Below are 26338 nucleotides of genomic sequence, written 5' to 3'. Positions count from 1 at the left end.
CTACTTTTAACAAAACGTTTGCTCGTTTAATCGATAAATTCGTAATCGATAATTTTCATTATGTCAGACAGTTTTTCGAACGGTAGCTTGTTCGACATAGTTCTTAAACGATACGAATAATGTTCGGAAGAGACACATCGCGCTCTTGTCGAAACACGAAAGAATGGAATCAAATGGATCACGATAGTCGCTGATCAAATTTTCTAATTACGAAGCTTCTGCTTAAGTCTCGAAGCTGTTACAAGTTGTAATTAAATTCTAATCGTTTCACGACTTATAACGAAATCTTATAATCGAGTGTTTGTCCTATCTTAGGTTGTCAAGTGGTTTGCTAGATCGAAACTTTAATCGGAATCTTCCTACTCGAAAGAAGATGGTTATCTTGCTCGAAATCAGGCATACGTTTAACGGCCGTGACTTTCGTAAATTTAGAGCGGCTCGTTAAAATAATATAACCGTACGCGTAGTAGATACGTCGGGCAAAGTATAGCAGAGATGGTAAACAGAGAGCAGAGATGCTAAGACGAAATGGGTCAAGATTTCGGTACGTGTCTACGTATGTAAATTTAAAATACGCGCAGAGACAGTCCCGCTGCAAGCAGGTGGCCCTGTCTCCGTCACTAACCAGCTAAAGATTTCGGTATCCGGAACGAAATTCTAGGATACCGCCTGCCTAAATTCACGATTTTCGATCAGCTACACCGGCGCCAAGCCGAAAGATTAATTTTTGGGGCCGCTTTCTCCTATTAGTTCACCTTTCTACCGGATCCCGATTCCAGTTTGCATCTGTGTTTGTCTCTCGCGTCTTCGCATAGTTCTCGTTCTTATACCGACATCGATATCGCATATGGAAAGATATCGATGCCGAGTTACGTAATACGAGAATATTTGTACGTTTGCTATAAAGAACTTTAAAAATTCTATCGCATATATATTATATAAAATGCTTTTGAAATTTCATTACCAGTAACGAAACGAAACGAAACGAAACGAAACAGTTAGAGAGGCGGGAAGACGAAATTCTTGACAAAGATACGATCGCGATATCCGATCGAAATAGTGGTCCATGAACTTTATAAAAAGATCCAAGTTTGTGTTTCATACGATTCGAATCGTTGTAACAATTTTGTTACGAATAGGAGGGATACTTTTGCGCGTATAAAGAGAAGCCGTGATTAAAAAGAGCAAAGGAATGCAATCTGACCGAGTAAAATGGAGGAACGTAGGTAAAAATAGAAGCAGAATATCGCGGTATTTGTTTGCATTCTGATACTTTTCTATCCGTAAGTTACTTCCATTTTTCTCATCCGAGGCACGACTAAACAATGTCGCCGACTTATATACTCTTCGAAGACGAATTACGAGCTCATCGAACGTTTCTACAGACAAAATATATGAAATATCAAAATACGTACAATATCAAGGTAAACCGAGGATTTGTCGTGTTACAAAAGCGTCGTATGGTAAAAGGTTATATATCGGCTACGTTGAAATAATCCCTATGAATCTTTTTATAAAAGAAATAATAAACGAATTATACGTACAACGTTCGATGAAAAACTAATAGATATACTTTCTATTCAATTTTGGGATAACGGCGTTACTATCGTGATTGGCTTTTTGATCAATTTTTATGTTCCATTTGAATGCAAATACGTGGAATCGATTTCTTGCAGCGAAATTCGATATCCAATTTTTATAACGGCGTTATCGAATGGTATACGCATCGCATTGTACGTTCGACGGTATTTAAGATATTTTCGTTGAACGTTTATCGTACTTTCGATACATAGTTAAATTTAATCAAAACGAAGAGAATTTATTTTATAAGAAGAGCTTAACAACGTTCTTTGGCAACGAAACTTTTCTGTTACTCGTCTGATACCGTAAGTGGATACCGTCAATTTTATTAAAGCCACCTTCGATGCGATTTATTATTAAAGTATGGCGGTTGCGTTGCATTCACTCGCACTTTCACGTATTATCTATCGTTCAGCGTTATCCCTACGCACAACCACTGCCATAAGCCACTTCCGGATGGTTCGGATTAGTAGCATGCGGGTGAGAAATGTGGGTCAGACCGCTGCTTGCTTTTCTAGTCTGGTTCTTATCGGTCGCGGTGTTACGCAAATTCAGGTTTACGAGGCGATTTCGAGAAGCGAAAAGGAAAGTGTGCCGAGCTTAACTTAAGGGCGATGTTTCGTTGTATCTTTTCGAGGGCTTGCACGTTGACCGTTCGTCTCGCAAAAGTCGGATCGATTCGTCTCGCGTTCCGTGTGCGCTGCCGAGTAACGTACCGCGTTACAAACACAGCCAGTTTATCGACTTGGCGATCTCTCGTATCCGCGAAAGTGGAGCGTTTTATAATATGCACGGCTCCGTGTTACCATCTCCTGTCACGTTGTAGTTAATAGATACACGATAATTATGCAAATTGCCCGCTTCTTGTTGTACGATACTATGACGAATCGAAATGTACCGAAAACTTTGATATGTTTTAGAAACTTATTTACACCTTCGCGTTTAACCGTATTTGGAGCGATACCTTTCGTTTAACAACTATTCGGCGTAAGGAATATTCGTAAATTTTCTTCTTTTTCTTTTTTTTTCCTCAGTAAATTTATCCGACTTAGAATCGACCATACCAGACACATTCATGCTCGATTTCTATGCCTGACGCGCGACGTTTCTAATTCTCGAATTATTAAATACAGAGAGTGTTTCGTTTCGAGTTGCAAACGAAGGTAATCGTAGATAAAAATCTCAATGACGGTAAACGAACGTGAAAAGTTGTCCGAAAGACGCAATGTTCAATGACAAAATCCAATCGTTATAACATTTTTACACTTTGTCGTTATCGCTAATAATTGGATAAGCGCGTGACGTGGAAACGAAAAAATTGAAAGAAGCTAGTATCACTAAACTGTAATAGATGATCGTCGATATCAAAGTTCCAGCAAGGTTAGTTTTAACTCGAAATATTTTTAACCGACTGGATGCTTTTATTTATCGTTCCAAAGATTTATGTCGGCGATTTATCATTCCCTTATTTTATAAATTTTATAAATTTTATTCATGATCGTATAATAAGTTTAAATGAAAAAGTAGCGTCAATTTTGTATAATAAATCACGACTTTGTACATATAGAGATCGTTCGTGATAAAAACGTTAAAACTCGACGTCTTCGTTTTTCATCGAAACTTGTGTCGCACGTTTATATATTTCGGTAGATAGAGAAAAAAATCGTAGAACGTTGAGACTTTGTCTCGTAGAAGGGTAATGCGGTCACCGATTCGGATCTTTCTTTCGCTAGCGATTTATCGAAATCGCACCTGATCGAACGTCCTTGTTTCGATGGTTGAGACATTTTTGTCGTAATTGATCCGTGCCACGATTCGAGTCACGATCGGCGTACGTTTCACCTATGTGACAGATAACCGAAATATTTTTCAGAGATTTTTCTGTCTCGGCGAGTGAACTTTTTTTGTTCACCGGCGAACCGACACCGCGATATCGTCGCGGATAGTGGCTCGTCTGTATCGTTCTATTACGTGTTCTCTGGTAAACGAGTTTCTTCGTAAAATAGCGCTTCGCGAGCGATGTTGCGTTACAAGATTCCAGGCACAATACGTTCGGCGAATGTTAAATTCGTTGAATCGAAACTTAAATAACAGGCGATAGCTCGACGGATGTAATCGAAGCGTATAATATTGGCTAGAAAATGAATCTTTAGAAAGCTCGATGGATAGATGGTAAAAAATGGTAAGCACGAGGAAAATACGTTTATCGATTAACGTTCGATATAATACGTATCGAGAGAAGAGTATTTATAGGACGATCTGACGGATATGGTCGATCGACGACGGAAATAAGTCAAATACGTACTTTCGATACTTTACGGTGTGTATGCGTAGCGAGTAATCCGAGGCACGTTCCACGAAAGGAAGGTGTTTCTATAATTCCGCGAATTTAAGGTTTTCCTCTTGAAGTGAAAATCTATAAGAGGAGAAAGAAGAAGAAAAAGGAAAAGGAAAAGAAAAAGAAAAAGAAAAAAAGAAAAGTTCGCTCTTCCCGTTTCGTCGATTCACTTCGTCGAGCGTGGCGCTTTATTTACGATATCTAGCAGCGGGGTAACTCGAGGCAAAGAGAGCTCGTTAAAAGCGTCGAAACGTTGCCTCCGTTCGGAGAAGAACAACGACCACCGAAATAAACGCGGCTCTCTCCTCCCCATTGCCCGTTTAATGACTCTCGCGCCTCGCTCCGGGAATCTTTCACCTGTGCCCGAGCAACGTTGCACGCTCGAGCCGAAGAGATAAAGGAGAAGGCGGTGGTGGAGAAGGTGGGAAGACGAGAAGAGAGATGGCGAACAAAAGAGGGAAAGAGAAATTGTATATAGGGGGAAATAGAGAGAAAGACGGAGGAGCGACGGTGAAAGAAAGAAAGAGAGAAGGACGCGAAAAGAGGAAAAAGAAGGAATGGAAACGGTGGCAGAGAGCGGCGTTTTGCGGTAGGGTAGGGGAGTAGCAGCGAGCGAGGACGGTGGGCCTGTTTGGGACTTTGCTTACGTAGAAGGCGGAAGAAGCCGGAGGAGGGGTGAGTGTACAGCGCGGACGATCGAGATCGTGAGTAGGTCACTGGGACGTGGCTCGTGGCGGAGACGAGCGTGGCTCGCACCTTCAGTCAGTCCCCGTCGGCCAAGGTAACCACCTCTGGGACCGTGCAGTCGCGTCGGACACAGCCACAAGTTCCTTTTTTCTTTAAACGGGAAAAGGAGGCACGCTCGCGTACTCGGCCCCGATGACGAACGATCGACGAGCGTGAATCATCACTCGGGGTTATCGCTTCGTGTGTACCCCTTGGAAGGCGTGCTCCAACCTGGGGGGTTGATAAAGGGATCACGCGGTACCGCGCCAGCTACTTTCCAAAGGACATCGGTGGATCTCGAACGCGATAGACCATAGACCAGTGTTTCTCTGCGAAGAAACGAAGGATTCGAGAGAGAGAGAGAGAGAGAGGTGCTTCGATCGATTTTTTTCTCTTTCGATTCGTTCTTGTCCTGGCTATTCACCGAGCGAATCGTTTTTCTTCTTGTCCACGGGGGAAAGAACGCGGATATCTGTCCGGTATTTTTCTCTCGTCTTTTCCTCGCGCTCTTCGCCACCCGTCCTACTCTTCCACTCGAAGTTTTTGGTACTTTTTGATCGCACGGACTCGCGATCCTCGTTCCCTTTGATCTCGCCTCCCATTCGAAGTACAAGTTTTCTTGTTTTCTCGCGTTCCGTCTTTGAACTCTTTCCCTTGTCTCCGCGCTACCCATGGAATTTAATTTTTCTCCTATTTTTTCTCCCTCTTCTTTCTCTCCTCCCCCCCCCTCCCCCCTTTAAACTTCATTTCCTCGCCAATTCCGACAGAGATAAAGCAGACTTTAAATCTCGCGGAATTGAATTTCCCGACGATGCAGGGCTGCGACTTTTTCTTTGACCGCGTCATCCCGAACGAGCTTTTAATTAAGAAGCTCGGCTTTCGTAGAGTGCGGTTTAGATGCTCGTTGCGCAACGTCCTTTGTTTAAACTGCGGACAGTAAACGTGCTACTTGTGCACCCGACTGACGATAAATGCCACGAATCTCTTTTATCCGGTATATTTCCGATCCTCTCGCATTCCACTTACACGAACACGGGGTGGCAACAATGTCGTTCGTTAGAAAGAAACAACGAATAATCCAGATGCTCCGAATCGTCATAGAGTGGATCGACGTAAGCGTGTACGAATTGAAATATCGCGTGATCTACGTAAGATCCGAGCGTTCGATCGATCCAACATCGACGATCGATCGGAATCAGCTGTTCAACCGTGGACTCGTTTATATCAGCCTTTGTTTTGCTTTTTATTGCAGAGAGGACACTCGCATGATGGAGAGGACGTGGCGGAGTATACGGAAATCGACTTTAATCTTGTTGCTGCCTTTGCTTTTAGCCGTGAGTACGATTTACGATTTATTCGATTTATTCGTTTTTATTTATTAAGAACGCGTTCGGAGGCTTCTGTACGCGTACCTGTACGCGCAAGTGAAATAAAGGAAATAAGTAAACAGAATTTGGCGACGTGGCCCGTGTCTTTCTCGCTACGATAGCTTAAATTGTCGTCTTTCGCTCTCGTCTTTTAACGAACGTCGTTTAATCAAATCATACTCCGAGGCGACAACCGTCCTCGACATTATCATCATCGATTTCGTGTCTTAACGATCGACTGCTCGTTCGTAAGCGCAGGTTACATCGTTACACGAACGATCGATTCGTGCGTTATTACGATCGGTATTGCTACTTGCCAACCTTTAATTTACCGTCGAACGAACGAGATCGGCATCGCGGTTAACGACTGTTCCCCTCGTTTAGAACGGACGCGACGTCGCGGTGTCGCAACGACGATGCCGAGCGTCGGTCACGCTGCGCGATTCCGCTGTACATGCTCTTTAATCGTGCAATGCGCACGGGCGTACGATTCCGCTTAGATATCGCAACGGTGACGCTGTGCGATTTATTCGTAGTCGATCCCGCTTCGACATCGTCGCTAAACGCGCGATATCGCGCGTCATTTTCCAAATCGCAAAACGATCCTTTTCAAGCGTCGACGTCGTGTCGGAAAGAAGCGCGATGAATTCTCTCGAAATTTAGGATGTATCGCGCGATACATAGCACGCGATTGCGCGTTTCCTTCGTCGAACTCGCGGTTAACCCTCCGACCGACAGCTATTTCATATTTCTCCGTACAGAGTCGCGAAAAAAATGTATATCTCGTACAGGTTTGTCGTAAGGTAAACGGTCTCGGTGATCTACTCGTAAAGATCGCGCTATAATAACTTGGCTGAAACGCGATTTCGGTTTCGCCGCGAGTGCAGGATTAAAGATTCAGATCGGGCCGTTAACGATTTCCATCACGGTTAAAAAACGCGTTAAAAAACGCGTTAAAAAACGCGCAATGTCCTTCGGATAGAACGAAAAAAAAAAGCGATCGTGTTTGATCGATGCCTAAACGCTCGCTGGTTGGACCGCTATTCGCGGGACGCGCATGCTGGCCGAGAAACAACGCGACGTTGACGCTTAAGGGGAATCAAGGTTGCCGCGGGCTCTTCTCGCGCTATGTATCGTCGTCGTTCGGTGCTGATCGTTTCGAGGTAAAAGCCTGAATGGAAGCGGTTACCACTTTGAACAGTCTGGAACGGTTGAGTACGAGCGTGCCACGCGCGACTTAAATATCTTGACGCTGAAACTGCCCCCATCTTTCATCTTTACTATACATCTTAATATGTACGTAGTGGAATTAGGGTTAAAGCGATATAACGGAAATAAATAAATATACGCGATTATAACTGCGGATATTTACGTAAATTCATATTTGTATGGAATCTAGGCGGACAATGAAATCGTCTTTCCCATAAATGCATAAAAATCGGTCTGTACTTTTATCTTTTAAAGTAAATATCAAATACGTTTGTACGGTTTTAATAATTGCGAAGACAAAAGATCAGATACTAGTTATATTTACTGGCTTGGCGGTTCTACAGCTTATACGGGCTAAACTCGATCCAACTGGAATTGATTTTGATCGACGGGTGATACGAAACGGGCTTATTGAAAATATTCTTTACAGAATCTTCGATATCGAGAGAACGAAAGGTCGTACGAAATATTAATTATTTCAAATTAATCGATATTTTCTTCGACAACGATTGTCAACGATTCTTCGATTAAACGATTCTTAACATTTATTTGGCAAGCGTTCTAGGACTTTTGCGTAAGTAAATGAAGTTTTAGGCGCGTAATAACGCGCGGCATTTGCCGCGATCGAACGGTGTCTCGCGTGTTGAGCTATTTACAGGAATTACAGGTGCGCGATTTTAAACAAATGGAACCGAAGCGATAAATTCGTTTGAAACGCTTTCTGTCCGGTTAGGCCAAACTCATTGAATTCAAAAGTCAATCTGGTTAGCCGTGTCGTATGTATGGAGATTTGGAGGAAAGTTGGACGAGTTTTATCGGTTTTATCGTTTAATCCGAACGCCAATCGATATTTCACGGTTGCGCCTATCTTTTTAGTTGTTGCGTGAAAAACCGCGAAGGGTGGAATAAAAGGGTACGCGTGGTCTACACATCGTGTTTGCATATTGCGCTACTCTAAGCGGATTATAACCTACGAATGTTGGCTCTGCGCGTAGATACGTGTCATTTTTCCACGTTCCTATAATTATGTTCGGATAAATGCGATCAATTTGTCCAAGTGTATGTAATACTTTGCCGAATAAACATTTAAATTTGCGTTAATCGGACAAAATGTATTCGTCGGTCGATGCGAATGAACGAGAGCTTCCAACCATGATGTCGAATCTCATCGATACAAATGTTTTTAACGAAAACGGATAAAAGATATTCCGAGTAAGCAATTAGCGAGACTTATCGTCATTAATTTCGTTCCATTCGTTCGATGGATATTTCATTTCGCTTTGTTATTTGCTTGTTAAAAATGTAGCCGCTGGCAGGACGAGTAGTAGGATTAAAGGGAAGCTTTTGTTAGGAATAAATTGCATTCTACGTAATTAATAAATTTATTTTTGTAACAGTTGCAAATTGATTTGATACTAGTTTGCGCGGTAACGTTTAACGGAAGCATAACATTATATGAAACCGGTGTCGCGTTGGTTACGTTTGTTTCGTTCTATTTTAATATAAAGTTTCCGACTCGAAGCTACGATTTTTATCGGTCGTTTCTGTCTGTCGTTAAGCGCCATGCGACATATCGTAGGAGGAGAGTCGAACGAATAATAAACGACTATCGCGTGTAAAGTAACATAAATAATTGGCGGAACGGAAGATCAAAAAGCAGCTCGATATATCACGATCGAGTAAGTTGATAAGCACTTTGAAAGCGCCAAGCTCGAAACGTTTATTACAGAAAACGTTACTCGATCGACGATGGAATCGTACAGACCTTTTAATACGAATCGCAACAGTACGTAAAAAAAAGTATTACGAAACTGGTAAAAATATAAGAAAAAGATTTATCTTTGCACGGATTACAAATGTAAACTTCCGATGTGAAATACTCGGTACGCGGTAAACGAGACTTCTGTGCGAATTCTAGGCCTTTGGTTATTTCCATAAAAAAATACGAATTTGCATAAAGACGCGACGATCTAGTCGCAGGTAACGATAGTAAAGCATTGCGTTCGTTGAAGAGAAATAAAATTCAAATAAAATGACAACGAGGCTATCTCTGTTAGCTCGTCTCGCGTAATTTTCACAAATTGATCCGATGAAATTTTACGAGCAAATGTTAAAAGTTCCGAAGATTATGTAATTCGAAAGAAGAACGAGCGACGCTCGGAAACGCGAGAGGAAGGAAGGAACGAATGAAAACGGCTAGGTGCAGCGGTTAGCTGTTTGCAGGTACGTACACGACGTACCTGCGGACACCACTACGGTGTAGTCAATGTTAACTATACGGTCGAGCAGCCGAAGCGAAGATAGTAGGTCGTCGCGCCGGACGCGATGCCCTCTTTCGACTATACTCTCTAGACGATGCTCCTTCTTCCTCGCTCGCTCTTCGCCGTGTTCCCTCGATCTCTGTTTTACCTCCCCCCTTTGCCCCTTTCCCTCTTTCCCTCTTTTCCTCTTTCCCTCTTTCCCTCTTTCCCTCTTTCCCTCTTTCTCTATCAAGAAGTACGATTCGCGAAACGATACGTAGCAGGTCAGACTCTAGTCGAGTTCCAGCCGAGGATCGACTTCTTTTCCATTGGCAGCTTTCTTTCCTGAGAAATGTCTCGCTCTGTCTTCGTGTCGTCTCGTTTTCGACTCGTCTTGTCTCATCTCGTCTCGTCTTCTATTCGTCTCGTCTCGTCTCGTCTCGTCTCGTCTCGCTTCGGCTCTTGTACGCCTTTTAACGCAAAACTATCGCGGGCGTCTTGTTCGATTGCCTCGCAACGCTAGCTTCTTTCCTATCGTCGAAAAAATTCGAACGGAGACGTTGTTGACGTCTTTTGTCAAGTATTTGGAAAGATCGTCGTTTGCATTAAACGTGAAGTCAAGTTTACAACGTATGTGTCGCTCGCACGCAAAAATAGTTACTCGATTTTTAAGATTTTTCTAAATATTGATGACAATAGGAGGTACGTTCGCGGCACGCGAATTTCTTCCGATACATGCTAAAGTTCAGGGATGATGTTTCATCGTATTTACGTTGTTGAAAGTTTGCTTTGATAGACGCAAGCCGTGCTGCCTATTCTGGGCAAGTTGATTCGAGCTTCTTTATTAAAACGCTTCGATAACACCGATGCAAGATCACCCGTTAAGAACGTGCCAGATTGTACGAATCTGTTCAGCTTCGACGTTTCCGTTCCTTTCATTACGCGGATGAGGCGATGGAATTAATTGCTTTGCTAAGAGATATATTTGCGAATTAACTCTTGCTCGCTTCTCTTCGCATTTTATAATTAAACGCCACGTAATTCGTAGTGCGATCGTAGTCGAACGGTTATACGAAGGTTGCATATTACGGTTGGAAGATTCAAAAAAAAACTACGTGAATTATTGTTCGCAAAACGCACGCGCGTATTATAACGTTACACGTTTCGTCCAAAGTGAAAAATTCGCGTTGCATCCATCGTGTTCAGGTATATTTTAGAGCCAACGTTAAACCACCTGCATCCTTACCCGTAAAATATCATCGAACGGTAGGTCGCGTCCTTTAAATTACTCGATGAAGTTGGCGCAATGAAACAAGCTTAAAATCTGATTCGCGACGGCGAGCTGCGCGAGACGCGTCGCGGACGAAATTACATTAGACCGAAATATGTTGCAGAATTAATGTAAACAGCAAACAGTCGGCGTACAATGAAAAAGGCGCGCATGGGCCGCATTTTCATTTAACCAGCCAGATACGGCAGTCTCGTAGAGAAAAAATGTCTTTTCACGATGGTTTATGGAAAAATTACGAAAAGCCAATTCGCGGGCCAGCGTGCTCCGAAGATCGCTCGATGTTGGTTCTTCGGTAGGAGCGAAGGTTGTACGGCTGATGACCGGTCGCGACCAACGCACGAAACTAACCTATCTCGCTAATAATTCGTCGTAGAAACGGGGGATCCCGGCTTCTGGAAATTAGCGGCTGCGGTTCGCCAAACTGGCATTTATCTTAGCTTCTAACGCGTTTAATTGCATTCCTTGCCGGTAGCTCGTGCCGTCCCAAGCACAGAAATGAAACCGAAGGCACGCACGTGCGTTTATAAATAAAAAATATCGCTCTAGTTTTTATCGCTCTAAAATGGAATAAAAAATCTCCGTGCTCGCTATCAACGATTATGATCTGACATATATTATATATAGCATGTATATGTATATCGTGAAACAAGTGGACATACGCTTAAGAAGTGAAAAAAAGAAAAGAAAAAATGTTTACGTAAACGCGTGTCCGGTGTAGCGATGTTTTTGAGCTTTATAATTACTTTAGCGACGTATTAATCGTTCGTCCGTCTTTATAGAAATCGATCAAAGTGTATTTTGCGTGGATCGAACTAACTTTTGTAGTACGACTAACGAGGTAAAGATGCACAACGCATATACATCGGATGCGATGTTTTATTAAATTTGTAAACGTAACATTGAAATCGTTTAATGCGTTGGTGTGGAAAGTATGGAGAGTATTTAGTTAGTGCCGTGTCGTCTCTGTCACAGAGAAAATATTTCAAATACGAAAGATAGAACCTATATCAAAGTGTTTTGGTTCCGGAGATCTGCAGATCGTTTAGTGGCAAAATAAAAATGTTGATAAAAAATAAGCGCACGGAATAACAGAGAAATGGGTAAAAACTGGTCAAAGTAATTACTTCAATTTCCACTAGTAACGTTACAAAGTTAATAGGTAACGAATTTGTTTTTTCTTGTAGAGCAGATTGTTAATTGTTATTCGATGCTGTTTTACGTTGAATGGTTCGATTATACAAAGCAAATCGATCGCTACTATGGACAAATTGGAAATTTACAAAATTATACTTCTAATTGACAAGTCTGAAAATTAGTAATACGAATAGAGGCAGGAAAATGTACGTTGATATAGGAGGTACGACTACATTGAAAGTGTTTTATGGTCGTGTAGTCGAAGAAGAGTGAAATCATTTAGTGCAACTTTCACAGCCGTTAGCGAACCGCTATTGATAAAGGCTGATGAATAGGGAAAAGAACACTGACATTCTTCTTCTTTGTGGTCGTTTGAAACGTGTAATCTTGTGGGTGACCGCGAGCCGCGATACACCGTACCTGTTTCACGAACCTGCACCTCCTTGGCTGCTGGCGTGATCGAGCATCGTCTGCGTGATTCTTCATCGCTTTAAACGTCTTAACAGCGATGCCTAGCGTTCGCCTTTTATTACTATTTTATCTGTTAAAGGCAAATAATTTTATGTTAATGAAAAATAAAATTGTCGAATTGGAATATTTTTTTAATTTTACTTTCTTCTTCCAGAAACAATATCGCTAAGAATTATATGGTAAAATTAAAAAAAAAGAAAAAAGAGAAGGAGTAAGAGTAAGAGTAAAAGTAACAAAACGAAAATATTTGTCTTTCGTTTTATCGTCGATCGTCCAATTGATGAATCAACGATAGCTAATCGATAGCAGAAGTACCAATAATATATCGCAACGAACGTAGTGTTCCAATTATACATATAGATGTATATAACGTATGTAAAGTAACGCAATTAAAATAAATAGGTATAAATATATGATTATCAAAATCTTGTCAAGAGTACTTGCACGTTTGAATTTAATTAGTAATTTCGATATTGCCGAAGAAGAGTAGGAAATTGTTTATAACTTATTTTCAACGATAAAAATTTCCCTTTGTTTCGGAAAATGTCTCGAACGTGTTTCAAAATATCGTATATTATATAAGGGACAAATATGTTTTATAAAACGTGTACACTTGATTCCAACTTTCGTTTCGCGTTACGAAACGGTAGATGGCAACAGTTATTTCCTGACATCGAGTAACCAGGGTATTAAGCCTACAAATGACGCAAAGTTTGATTCAATTTCGTTCGCGAACAACGCATTTTAGCAACAAGCAAAGTCTTTAGATGTAAATCGAAGAAAACGAGAGAAGAGTATTAAGAATATCGAAGAAATACGAGTGTTAAACGGAAAACCGAAATTTGAAAACGTGAACCCGGTAGATCCCAGGGAGTCGAGTACAGAGAGCAGATACCAGGCGAGAAATCAGGACTTTTAAATGTAAACCGACGAGACGAAAAGCTACAGCTGGAACCAGCGGTATACTCGTTGTCGGTGATAAGTTCGTCACGTTCGTGAAACAATTCGTAGGAAAGAAGGAACGCCGCAGCCAGCGAAGGACGGAACAGGCGTTTATGCGCTTAATGCACCGTCGCGTCGCGCCGTTTCGCATAGCAGTACCGGCGTGCAGTGTTCTTCTTTAATTAAAATCCCACCCCGCGAGTTCAGACTTCAACAAAAGAGCGTACACTCGCCACGGTTCTCAACCTGATTCTCACGGTTAGGGCTACGCGCCGTCGTTTTAATCGTCCGCTCGTAATTGGATCGCCTCGGTTTTCCCGACAGTCTCCATTTTTGACTAAAGAACAAACGATTCCCTGGTTAAGATGTCCGAGTTCTTATTACGCTACTTCTAACCGACCAACATTTTCTCGTTATCTAAAATTACAACTGCGAAAGAGCAAAAGAATTTTACTCGTTAGCAGACTGGCCGCGTTTTTATATCTTTCTCTGTCAACGTGCGTTCTCTGTATCCTTGCGACTTTAAATTTCCCATAAACGCACGAACATTCGCTGTCCATTCGTTGCTTTTGTAGTTTCTTGTAATTTTTATCGAGTAGGAATTTCCGCGTACACGCGCGAGTAACGTATATCCGTGACTATGTGTATGTTACGATTACGCCTGTGGCAATTGGAATCACTTTCTTTTTGACGATTAATTTTACATTCAAATAGACGCATTCGGTAGCATTTCTTCGAATTCCTGCGATTATCCAATTTCCACTATAAATAGTAAAATACTAATATACACCGATACAACGACGATAAGACGAACTTGGAAGCAAACGCTTCGCATAAACGATTGTATCATTTTTTAAATATTAACGCGTAATTTTTATACCGATCGTTCGAGAGGACGGGACTAGCGTGACAACGAGAGAAACGGGCGATCAAATATAGCGTTATAAATTTGATATCTTGAATATCATCGTATATGTATAACAGAATCGCTGACGCGTGTTTTCTATAAATACAAAGCGATAATTATTTTCTAAATCGTTCATGCCGAATTCTTTATCATCGTGTAACGCCGCTAAAAAGGCTAAAACACAAAGATTATACTCGGAAACGGCTATTTTTAATCGCACTCGTAGCTTTCTCCAACCAATAACAAGTATAAGTAATCGACGAAATACGCGATTCGCCAAAATCCGCATTTGCTTGCGAAACAAGTTCGTCTTAAGGAGAACGCGGCTTCGTTCAACGAGGAAAACACCGTTCGCACGAAAATGACGCGTGATCAGCCTGTCGTCAGTCAGCGAATTTTCTCCCGATATTCTAATTTTCGGAAAACGAGCTTACGATAGTCGTGTTATCGAAACGCTCGCGACATGTTGGTACCGTGGCATCGCTCGAGCCGACCGACCCGGCCTACATTTTCGCCGCCATATACAACGAAAGAGACGGTCGATGTTACGAGACGTCGTGGTTTCTCTTGGTAAAATCGGCTATCTTATTTTCGACGGTGTATGTTGAAAGTACGTGGACCCGCAGAATCGGTGGAAACGCGTTGCTTTCTAAACGAGCGAAACTCGGCCACTTGGATGCGATTATTGCGCGTTTCGTGTTTTCCACGTCACCGAAGTTCGATAGAGCAGCGCTCTAACGAGATACAATTATCGCGATCGTATCGGTAAAGTTAGAAACGAAATTGGAACATGCATAATCAAACGTATGGTGGAAAATCGTCGTACGGCGAAATCATTCCGTTACCATCGCCGAACGAATAACGCGAAGCAATTTTATCGGATTGTTTGGCAACACGACAGTTTCTTGGCTCTATCCTGTTTCGAGGCACGTCTCGTTGCGGCGTGATTCGACGGACATCGTAGTAAAGTGAACGTTCTAATTAAAGGCAGGACGCTGGGCCGGAATCGAAGCAATTAACTAGCGCTAGTTTTGTCCTCGGTGTCGGGTGAAAGTGTGCGCCGTCCGATACGAACGACGGGCTTCCCGCTGGATGACAATGGAAAAGTGAAATCAGTCTGGATCTTCGTATGGCTACCGTGCTTCCTTCGGGCACGGAGGTGGCTCTCGCGCCTGGCTTCTTCCATTAGCGAAACGTATCGAACGTGCGGGGGAGTAACGAAAGTAACTCGCCGTGCAGACGCTCCATAAAGAAATTCAATGCTGAACGCTATACGATACAGACCTTCCGATCGCTGCACCATTCGCTTTGCACTCTTACTTTCCGTTTTCTACTTCTTTCTCTTCGTGTTCCACCGTTCCACCGTCTTCGTCTCAACTTGGTATATAAATTTCTAATAAAATCAAATGCTACTCTTTTACCTGCGATTTGATACGTATCGGATTATTCGGATACTACAAAAATGCTACAAAAGATGCTACAAAAATTACTTATTACGCATTTCTATAAAAATATTCGATGGGAAAGATAGGTCTTCCAGCTTCGAATCTTTCAGGCCGTCCGAAACGTTTCAAAGTAGATGCCCGTGTTACTCGATAGATGTCCAATCGAACGTTTCAAAACTGTCGATCGCAGCGATATTCAAAGATATCTTTGATCGTTTAAAACGTTTCATAGATTTATCGTCTATTTTTGGCAGACGCGTCTTTGAATCTAACTTAGTACCTATCTTGATCCACGAGAGATTAATTAAAATTAAAAGAGGAAAATTAAAAAATCAACAAAAATGGACCGGTATCGTTTTTCCTGTCCGTTCTTATCCTATCCTTGCGTGAACTCCGTTTATCGAAATGAAATCTTAACGAGATCACGATTACACCTCTACCGATTGAATTTCTTTATTTCACTATCATTTGAACTATTATTATTTGAATCGTAAGTTTGCGGAGAGAACGACGAACACCGTCCATCTGGCAAATGAGAGGATTCGGATAAACGCGTTTACAAATAACAAATTATCGCCGACGAGGACTGCGACGTAGATGGAATAGAGAAATTACGAAGGAAGTTGCCGTTTCTCAACCATGCTAGTTGAGATTAAATTTGCGTAAAGATTACCGCGTGGAAATAAAATCGCCGCTTGCTGGACAATTTTCTCGGCCGTTTTCGAAATCTGCGAAAGAGTAGAATGCGCGCTCGGTCACGGCTCGGTCTTGTCCACAATGAACGCCGCGTCGCTAGGCGATTTCGTTTCACGCATCGACCGGTTCCGCGATACTTTTCTATTCAGAAAGTCCTTAGACCAGATCGGGTGCAGGTGCAAGTAGAACAAGAAAGCGGGCAGGTATGCGTCGACCTGGCTATCGGTCAGGCACGAACTGTGCGTTTCCTGTTGATCGCGAAACGTCCTTTTTTATCGTTTCATTGCGATTAGAAAGGTATTAATCGATATTTCGATATTCGTTATCGTTCGACTATCGTTGTTTCTACTATTTGTAGTTCATTTGTAGGCGTCGACCGTGTTTTTCATGGTACGTCCAGCTTTGTTCCCAAATTTTGCCAACGTATCGGTTCTCTTTTTCGGGCCAGACCTACAACCGAATTTCCGAATGAAACGTTCGCCAATATCTCTGTATAAAGTTTAGTAGTTAAAAATATTTCCATTCTTTTATTCTGATTTCTATGAAATCGCGCGTAATTTCTATCCTACTCCGAATTTCTTCCTTTCACTTTCTTCCGTATGGAACGTTCTTTGCTCCGATTTCGAATCTTTCTTCGTTCGGACGATCCTGTTACCATACGTTTGAACGAACGTGATCGTCCGATGATATCGAGTCGAACGAATCGATTATTAATTTTTTTATTTCCTTTTGAGAATTAAAAAGCTCGCGTATATTAGAGCGTTGTTCCGATGCCAGATGACTACGTTATAGTTAATCGGCGATTTTTCAAATTATATTTTTTAATTACCGCACGTGGCAGAATATAAGGTGACACGACGAAGTTACGAAGTCAGAGATGTAACTACGAACGAAAGGCATCCTATAGAAGATGCAAAAACTTTCTCTCTGTTTTAATATAATCGCGAGTAGGAGTTGAGAAAATGATTCAGTTAATCGAACACTTTCAGGAATCTTGCAATAGTATAGGTTTCTTCGAATTAATTTACGATATATGCGTGAGAAAATCGTTGACTTTATTCGTTTATACATTAGTCAATATCGATTTTAATACGGTATCTTTTATTTTTTCTTCGTTAATTCGCGTAGAAAATTTATATTCCGTATATTCTTCTAATCTTTATCCGGATGCTCAGAATTGATTGAACGTAACGAAGCAGAAATAAAATATGACGCGAGATCTAGGTAACATCTCTGTAACGTTTTTTATCCGACACCTGTAAATGATTACGAGCATTTATCACCTTTTTTTCTTTCTATCCCAGTGAAATGAATTAAATTAGTTTCGTTAATCTCGTTGGTCTCGCTCGATACGAAGCGATTGGACGGAGTGCTACTTGAGAAAACGATAATTTATGGTTTTATCGTGTATAAGAGAGCACCACGGTGAGACGACGAACGGAAAGCGGTTGGTAGAGAAAGACGCTTCAGTTTCGTAACTCTATTGTAACAGGAACTCGAGTAATTTCAGGAACCTGACTACAGTTGTACAGTTACTTTTCGCCTTGTCTATACGTGATCCTTGTTCGTGATCTTTCTTCTTTCTTCTTTTTTTTTTTTTCTTTCTTTTTTCGATAACTGCGACGTTCCGCATCGTAAAGTGGTTTTATAAAATGGTTTCGCTCGCGACGACGGATTAAATACAAATTGTTTGATTACAGCAAATTAAATCTTCGACATTGCGAAAAGCGGAGAGTGGAAAGTGGACAAAAGAGAAAAATGGCATCGATCGAATCGATAAAAAGCAAAGCAATCTATAAATGAGACACAGAGTCGGTAAATACATGGTACTTTCATTTGTAAAGAACAAAAGAGATCGTCAATGCGAAAATCAATTAAACACGATACAATAGGTATACGGATAACGAGTATCAACGCTCTTACAGCATAGTTATTTTATCGTTTTATGGTTACGGGTGAAAATACGATAGGGCTCGCCCTTTGTTTTTCATAGAAAAGTTTTAGTTTCGGTTCAGATCGGTACGCTACATCAGCGGTACACAGACTGTACAAACTAATTAATTAGGTCTAACGCGATTAAACGAATATTATTCGTTTCTAATAACACGGAATCCATCGGGTTATTCCCAGTCAACTGTTTTATGTTTAAACTGTTTCAATTTTAAACTCTTTTCCGTTGTATTCGCTTCCGTCGTATATGCTGATAATTTTGTTGAAACTTAGCTCGTTGAACAAATGTAAATTATTCGGAGTAAGCCTATTTATTCGGTACATGATTCGGTCGCGTGCGTATGTCAATTGAGTTAACCTGGAATGCGAAATCTGTGGGCGTTGGTCAGAACTCTCGACATCCTCGATATGCGTACGCGATCGATTTGAACCGAAGAATGTCTGTTGTATAACAGTACCCTTGTTTTCGGTCGCTTTTAACCGACTCGCTTAGTCGTATTAATACAAATTCTGACCCATGTAATAGCTGCCAGCATGTGTCGGATGCGACTCGTGACTCGCATTCGTTAAACCGCAATTGTTTCTTCAAATGCAACGAGAGGCACGAAGCGCGGATTAAATTTGAAAAATCCGTGTCTTTTGCACAACAATTTTTATCGACTAATAATACGATCGAACTGAATAATTAACAGATACGACAAAAACTGTAACAACTTTTTTTAACGAGAAAAAAGAAAACTTGGCAATTTTCCAAACTTTTGACTTTCGCAACTTTGCAATTTTACAATTTTTCTATATTATCGGATGGAACGGCTTATTTTACTGTCGAATCGCTTAAATCGATAAAAGCCGAAGCAACGTGCAAACGAAGACGGTAAATACTTACTTGTTACGCTATACTTTTAATCTGTCTAAAAACTTTAGTCGGAAATGTTTACTTATCTCGTTTCCAAACGATTTTTAATTCGTTATGTTACGCGAGAAAATTTGTTAACACCGATAACTCGCAACTTCCGGCTTACTAAATTTCACTAATAATACGTTAATTTAATTGGAAAAAAGCACTCGATTCATTAGTTATGTTTTTTTTTTTTTTTAATGAGAAAATAGCGTACAAGTGTCGCAATTTTCTATCGTTAAGAAACGTAAAGATCGAACATGCGGTAATTTCGATTTTAAAAGTTTAATTACACAAATCTTCGTGTTTTAATTTCTCGTTGATTTATCGTTTGTTAATATCGGTGTATTTATCGAGAGAACGTAACAAATATCTGAAGATTAAGAGAAAAAGAAACAGTATTTTTTATCTATATTTATTTTATCCTTCGACAACGACAACGACGTTCTTATTTTTCCGCCATTTCTCAAGTACCAATGAAACTATCGCGGTACGAGGGAAATTAAAATGTCTTTTCGTTTCCGATATCTTTGACATCGATCGCGGAGGGAACTTGGACCGTCGAGCTGCGCTTGATGATCTTCAAGGTCGGATCGGTCTGACAATTCACAGCACAATTCCATGGAATCTCGAGCACCGTAACCCGCATTCGATTGGCATTCCGTGAAAGGTTGCAACGGCGAATAACGTTCGTGGAATTCCTAATGCAACTCGCTTCTTCCTCGCTTTACTCCGGTAAAACGAGCCGGAGGTGCTCGAATCGAGCTCATTGTCATTCGCTGTAATTCGAAAAGGACCGGCGCTTCGACGCCGTTCGTAGACGTGGTGAAATGGAAAGAAAAAAGAAACAAGAAAGGAAGAAATAAACGAAGGAAGAAGAGTAGAAGATAGAGGCGGGATAAGCGGCAACGACAAAGTGTTCTTCATTTTCCGGTACCGTGTTGCGAGTCCATATTTCTGGTTAACTCGCCGTTATGACATACCGCTGAGTTTCGAAACGCAGCCGGTTAAATTGTCTTTCCACATACGTGCAGAGCCTTGGAAAGGGCAGTTGGCCCGTCCGTCATAAAACGCGTCGTTCGTTTGAGTCGTCCGTTAAGAGTAGTTTAAGAAATACCTCTTACTTTTTCCTGCTTTCGTCGTAGCTTCTGTACGTGTTCTCGAATCTCGATTACGAACATTTTCCCATTTAACCCTACTGCCACCCTTCGATCGTTATATTTCGATCTCGTTCTAATTTTAGCGACATTTCTAACGATTTTGAATAAATTCGAACGAAGCTGAAACGAGAAATCGCTTGAGATATTTTCCAAAACGACCGAAAGAACGTTGTAGAGTTAATATTCGTCGTACGGCGACAATTAGATTACGAACGTTTACGGAAACTCGTATTTTCGATACGATTCGAAATATAATTTGCAAAATGGATCTTGCATGCTTAATGTTTCGTCGATTAAACGATCAACGATCTAGTAAAATAATTGTTCGTTTTTCTTCCGTTATCTTCTTGTTGTAACTCGATTATGATATTCGAAATAATATTCCATCAAATTCTGCATGAAATTCAGTGAATATCAAGACGATTCTAAAATATTAGCGTTATGAACGTTGTTATTTCGACGTTTTTCGCTATTATTTAACTGGTAATCGGAAGGACAAGTTGCAAGTTTCGATGTAAAACGCGCTCGAAAAGCTAAAGAAATGTTCATTCCTATTTTTCAGAGGGTAAATTGCGAAGCTCCGCTGGTGGACAGTAGCGCACTGCCTTTAGAACACAGATCGGTTTACGGGCCACCGGCGCAATATGGTCCTCCCGCGACGCACGGCGCCGAAGAAAACTGGCCGTTGGCGTCTCCGGACACACCGCAAATAAAACATTTGCAGGTGCAATGCGAGAAGACGCACATGCGAGTAAACATCGAGTTCGACAGACCGTTTTACGGAATGATCTTCAGCAAGGGTTTCTACTCGGACCCGCATTGCGTTCACTTGAAACCGGGCACAGGTCATCTGAGCGCGACCTTCGAGATCTTCTTGAATTCCTGCGGAATGAGTTCTTCCGCTAATCATAACGCGGCGGCTTACGGAGCTCCGACACCTTCCGGTAGTTACGTGGAGAACACTATAATCGTTCAGTACGATCCGTACGTGCAGGAAGTGTGGGATCAAGCGAGGAAGCTGCGCTGCACTTGGTACGATTTCTATGAAAAGGCAGTAACCTTCAGACCCTTCCAAGTGGATATGTTACACGCCGTTACCGCCAACTTCCTCGGCGACAATCTGCAATGCTGGATGCAGATTCAGGTTGGCAAAGGACCATGGGCCAGCGAAGTCTCCGGCATAGTGAAGATAGGGCAAACCATGACCATGGTCTTGGCTATCAAAGACGACGAGAATAAGTTCGACATGTTGGTGAGGAACTGCGTTGCCCACGATGGCAAGAGAGCACCTATTCAGCTGGTAGATCAGTATGGTTGCGTTGTTAGGCCGAAGATCATGTCAAGGTGAATAATAACATTCCTTCGTTCTATCGTAAATTGTAATTTCTTTCTTCTTTATTCGCGATCGAGCGATTAAGCGGTTTTTCGTTACAATTTTATTAGTAATTTTCCCTTCTTCCATTCTGTACACGTTGTTTTATAATCTTAATACTTTTGATATTGTCGACTCTGTCATAGACTACGAAACAAGGTGTAACGATTCTTCGTTGCTTGCAGGTTCCAGAAGATAAAGAACTTCGGCCCGAGCGCCTCTGTCGTCAGCTTCGCTTACTTCCAGGCTTTCAAGTTCCCCGATAGCATGAACGTTCATTTTCAATGCGTGATACAAGTTTGTCGTTACAATTGTCCGGAGCCAAAATGTGGACATCCTGGGCTCGAGTACGGTGCCCCTGCCACGGCTCTCACTCAGGAATACGGTGCACCGGTTCATCAGAACCTTGCTGCCGAATATGGAGCGCCTCCGGTACCCGAATACGGTGTACCACCCGCGTTTGCCGATCCTCGGCATCCCAGTGGACCGGCTGGAGCTTACAGGTAGATGATAATCGAATATAATTAACATAATAAATTAACGTTGCAACGACGTATAGTTATTAATTCGGCCGTATTTGATACGTTGCACGTTATAAGCGATTCTGTCGTTTTATACGAAAACGTTTGAAACGAATATTACTTTCGAAACAGTGAGCAGAACGCGGATGTAGTACCAGCACCGCAAGCACAAACCTCGTCTTCCTCGCCGAGTTCGACGCCGGGAGATGCGACGGCCAGTAGCTCGCCGCAGAGCCCGCAAGATAACATTCACCTTCCTCCGCCACCTCTTCCTGGTCATCCAGCCGGGGCCTATCAGACCGTGAAGAGAAAGGGAACCGCCGGTTCCGAGGAGCTCGAGGGTAACCTGGCCACCCTCGGAGGTCGACCGAGGTCGGTCGAAGGTTTTCCAGCCGAGCTTAGAGGCGCCAGAAGGCGAAGATCCGCCGACGAACATTTGCATGACGATGATTCCGTGAGTGTTCACTTTCTACGGGCCGGTTTATCTATAAAAAGATTAATCAACGTACAAAGTGCTCGTAACATGTAAAGATACGCGTATAAAATACAGTATCCAAAGTTCAGTACGCGTTACAACATTTACAGGATAAAATAAATTTTCGGTTAGCTGCTGATTCTTCCAGGTTCTAGTTATTTTCAGAAAAAATATCTATTTGTACAAACACGCAGTCATCGCTATAGAATTACAATTAGAAGGGAGTTTGAAATCTAGAATACGATTTTTTGCAAAGAGAACTTTTACTTTCGAAAAAGATGACTTTGATCGAGAGATCAATATCGTACCGTACAATTTAGGTAAATCGGATAATAAATCAGATTTTGCCAGGAAACTTGGTTATTCCATTATGAATTTCTGTTATGTACGAGTCACGGATTAGAAAGAATAGTTGGTCGTCTAGGAACATCTTTGCTTCCACTTACTGTATTTCATTAGCGTTCTATCGTTTGTTGTTAGCGCAGGCTTTCACGATCAACGACAGTCGATCTTTTCTACAAATACGTCGATGTTCGTTGTTCCAATCTACAAGTATTTTTGATTATTTGTTTGATCGTTGTCCAAGAAATTAAAATGCTTACGATACTCATTCGATCGTTTCGATTTTCCAGAGTATCTACCGCACTGTCACCTTAGTCTCGAGCCACGTGTACAAGCGAGCAGCCCAGGAGATGACGGACGTGAACACCTCGAGGACGATTCAGGTGGTCGCGCCAGGCGACGTGAACTTCGCTTTGGGCACAACGAATTCCAGCAACGATACCACGGTTGTTATCCAAAACGCCAGCGCCTCGGCCGATCCCGAGACCATCTGCATGAGTCTGCCTGGTTTCGTCGGTGGTCTCGTGATGCTTCTTCTCGTAGTAGTAGTCGCATCCCTCGTTGCCGCCTTTCTTTTCGTCAGGGTGCGCGCCGTTGACCGGAAAAATATCGTGGCCGGAAGCGGCTTCGTCCACGCGGCGTACGCGGCGGATAACTGCAGCGTGCCGAACCCAGAATTCGTCAAGGTGGCCAACTGAGATCGCGACGGCGAAAGAAATTCGGTGAAGAACGAGAGAAAACGATTTCTCGAGGATGGCCGATCTCGAGGACGGACACCGTGCTGCAAAATATTATTTAATTTCTATGGCCGAGTTACCTCGAACATTCTCTCCGTTCTCCTCTGTCGTTCGTTCGATTTTCTCTTCCGGAATTCAGCTTCTTTTCCACAGGCCTCTTTCCTTAGTCGAATCTTATCGTTGGTCGATCGAACGTGTGTTTTTCTCTTCGATCGAGTTCGCTTGAACGAAGGAACGGACGGAATGTTCGGGTACCGTGTAAATAAGCGCGCTAGAAACGCGACTCCGCGGCAGAGAGAACAAGAGAAAAGGAGGATGAATCAAAGAATCGCAAGAACGACACGCATGGAACGCGTTTCGCCTGTCGCGATCGTGCCTGTTAATCCTTTCATCGTCTCGAAGCACCGCGTACCATCGGGTTGTTCGAACTTTTACGTTTACATCGGTACGTTTGCAACGTAACCGCTTGCAACGATCCGTGCAATTGTAACGTACCGTGCGAACTACCTTACGCGAAAAGATCGATCGTACGAAGATGGCTGTATCGATGTATCTACGATACGCGTTTACGCGACTAACGGCGAAACGTTGTCCGATGCGGGTCGTTCTAGGCCGGACTCCGTGGCACGTCATGATCGCGGCAAGACTAAGAAAAAGTAGCTTAATCACGGTGTTAAGGCGGTAAGAATAAGTCGCGGCGTGCTACGAGGGTAAGGTTCGTCGATGATCGCCGGAGCAGTCTCGGAGGGCATTGTAAATAAGTCGGAAGTAGTCAGACGGCCCTACGCGATGCGACGCGCGGATTTCTTTTTCAATTCCGCGTCCTCGATCGCAAACTCTGTGTACGCTCGATTATTTATACGTTTGTATAATTCGAAAGATATTCCTTCTTCCAACTTCGCTGTACCTCGTATCTCGCGAGCCACGGGTTCTGCGTGTTTGATGTTTCGCGCGACCGAAAGCCGATGTCTCTATCGGAACTCGTGACGATTCCTTCGTACGTCTTCTTATTTATATCGTTTTTCTTTTTACGCTATCTCTAACTCTCTCTTCTTCTTTCGATCGATCTAACCCTAATTTATTTGTCGAAATTACCCGCGGACATACCTCTCTTCATCTTCCTCATTCTCTCATCCCTTCTTCCTCGCCCTTTTGTCCCCCTTGTTCGCTTAGTATTTAAGATTTTCGAGAAAAGAATATTCCCTGGATACGGGAATATGTTTCAAGTATGTGTCTTAAGCACACGCCCGCGCTTACAAAAACACACGTACGTTCGAATGTATATGTAACCTACGATGCAGACGGAGTTGCACATGTACGCGCATACGCGCAAGTATATACGTGCGTGAATTACATCGTATACATTGTTACACTGGCGCGAGCAACGTATACACTGAGACAAGATTTGATTATTTCATAATTATTTTAATTACATATTCATTTTTATTTATATAATCCTGCGTTCCTCTTCTTCGTCCTTTCGGCATTGGCTGCCATTCCTTAACCTATTAAGGACCAAGAATCGAAATAATACGTTAAACTAACGCAAACGCAGCGGTATCGATGGATGCAAATAACGTAACACGTACCGTACATATCATCGTGTCACGGTACAACGAAAGTATTGGAATAACAGACGCCTTTCGCAACTTTGATGCACGAGTCAAAGACAAAGGACTACTACGGATATTTCAATTTTCTTTAATTTCATAAAATTGTGAGGTTTCGGTTTGAAAGAAGATCGAAGAAGATACGATTACGGAAAATATATCGCTTAACTTTCCTTTCGTAATCGGACGACGTTGAAAAGGACGAAACTCGATAATGCAAAATCGATGGCGAAAGGATCGTAAATATAGAGCGATACGTTAACTCAGCATCGGTCCTTAATGGATTAATTATTTCTCAATCGTGGAAAATACGTGAAAATGATTCGAGGATCGTTCTCAAGTTGTTTCTACTTCTCGGTGTTCTTCGTTTCTTTAATCGTTTTACATTTTTAGAAAACTCCACTTTATCAAGATTCGGAAAGTATTCACGAGCAGCTTCTATAACTGCTTTCTCTCGGATTTCTTTTCAGCATGAAATTTTTTCGACCGTGGGAATGAATGCAAGTCGGAGACAGCTAATTCTGGCGAATAAAATAGATGTCGTAATAAATCGTATTTTAATTCGTTGATTTTTGCCATAAAAGCGCCGCGCCACGTTTGTACAGGACTGTGTCGGCTTAGTGAAAGTTTTTCGGTACATCCTTGATGTTTTCTTGTACACTGTCTCGATGCGTTATAGTTGCTCGTACGACTTAATTTATTCATTTATGGAAAATTTCCAGATGCAAATATTTGCAGAGTGCATATTATATGCAAAAATATGCAAATTATTCAAAGGAAACTACATATCATAATATTCGGTAGGTGAAACAAATATCTTGTTTCTATTTCTTAATTGCGTTCACGAAAATATGAATTTGAATAAACAACTACGGTCGACGCGCTACACTCGTATAACGAATGAAAATCTTTAATAATAAGTAATA

At 42.0% G+C, this 26338-nt stretch overlaps 1 protein-coding gene and 1 long non-coding RNA gene across 6 annotated transcripts in view; both read left to right on the top strand.

Moving 5' to 3' along the window:
- The window catches only part of Dyl (transmembrane protein dusky-like), a 42153-nt gene extending 16896 nt beyond the window's left edge, over positions 1-25257 (top strand). For all 5 annotated transcript variants that reach the window (XM_072002778.1, XM_072002776.1, XM_072002773.1 and 2 more), the window contains exons 2-6: positions 5898-5979; positions 20918-21699; positions 21913-22230; positions 22381-22702; positions 23356-25257. In XM_072002778.1, the coding sequence (XP_071858879.1) occupies positions 5911-5979; positions 20918-21699; positions 21913-22230; positions 22381-22702; positions 23356-23763 (1899 nt within the window). In that variant the 5' untranslated portion in view covers positions 5898-5910 and the 3' untranslated portion in view covers positions 23764-25257. The remainder of the gene's footprint in view (positions 1-5897; positions 5980-20917; positions 21700-21912; positions 22231-22380; positions 22703-23355) is intronic.
- On the top strand, positions 3547-4060 carry LOC139986406 (uncharacterized). Its single transcript, XR_011799637.1, has 2 exons — positions 3547-3763; positions 3835-4060. It is a non-coding gene; the product is annotated as an uncharacterized lncRNA (long non-coding RNA).
- Positions 25258-26338: the final 1081 nt, after the last annotated feature.

This window comes from Bombus fervidus, chromosome 4 (assembly GCF_041682495.2).
Source record: "Bombus fervidus isolate BK054 chromosome 4, iyBomFerv1, whole genome shotgun sequence".
Taxonomy (NCBI): domain Eukaryota; kingdom Metazoa; phylum Arthropoda; class Insecta; order Hymenoptera; family Apidae; genus Bombus; species Bombus fervidus.
The sequence above is the reverse complement of the archived record's forward strand: the minus strand, read 5'-3'. Positions and strand labels throughout refer to the sequence as shown.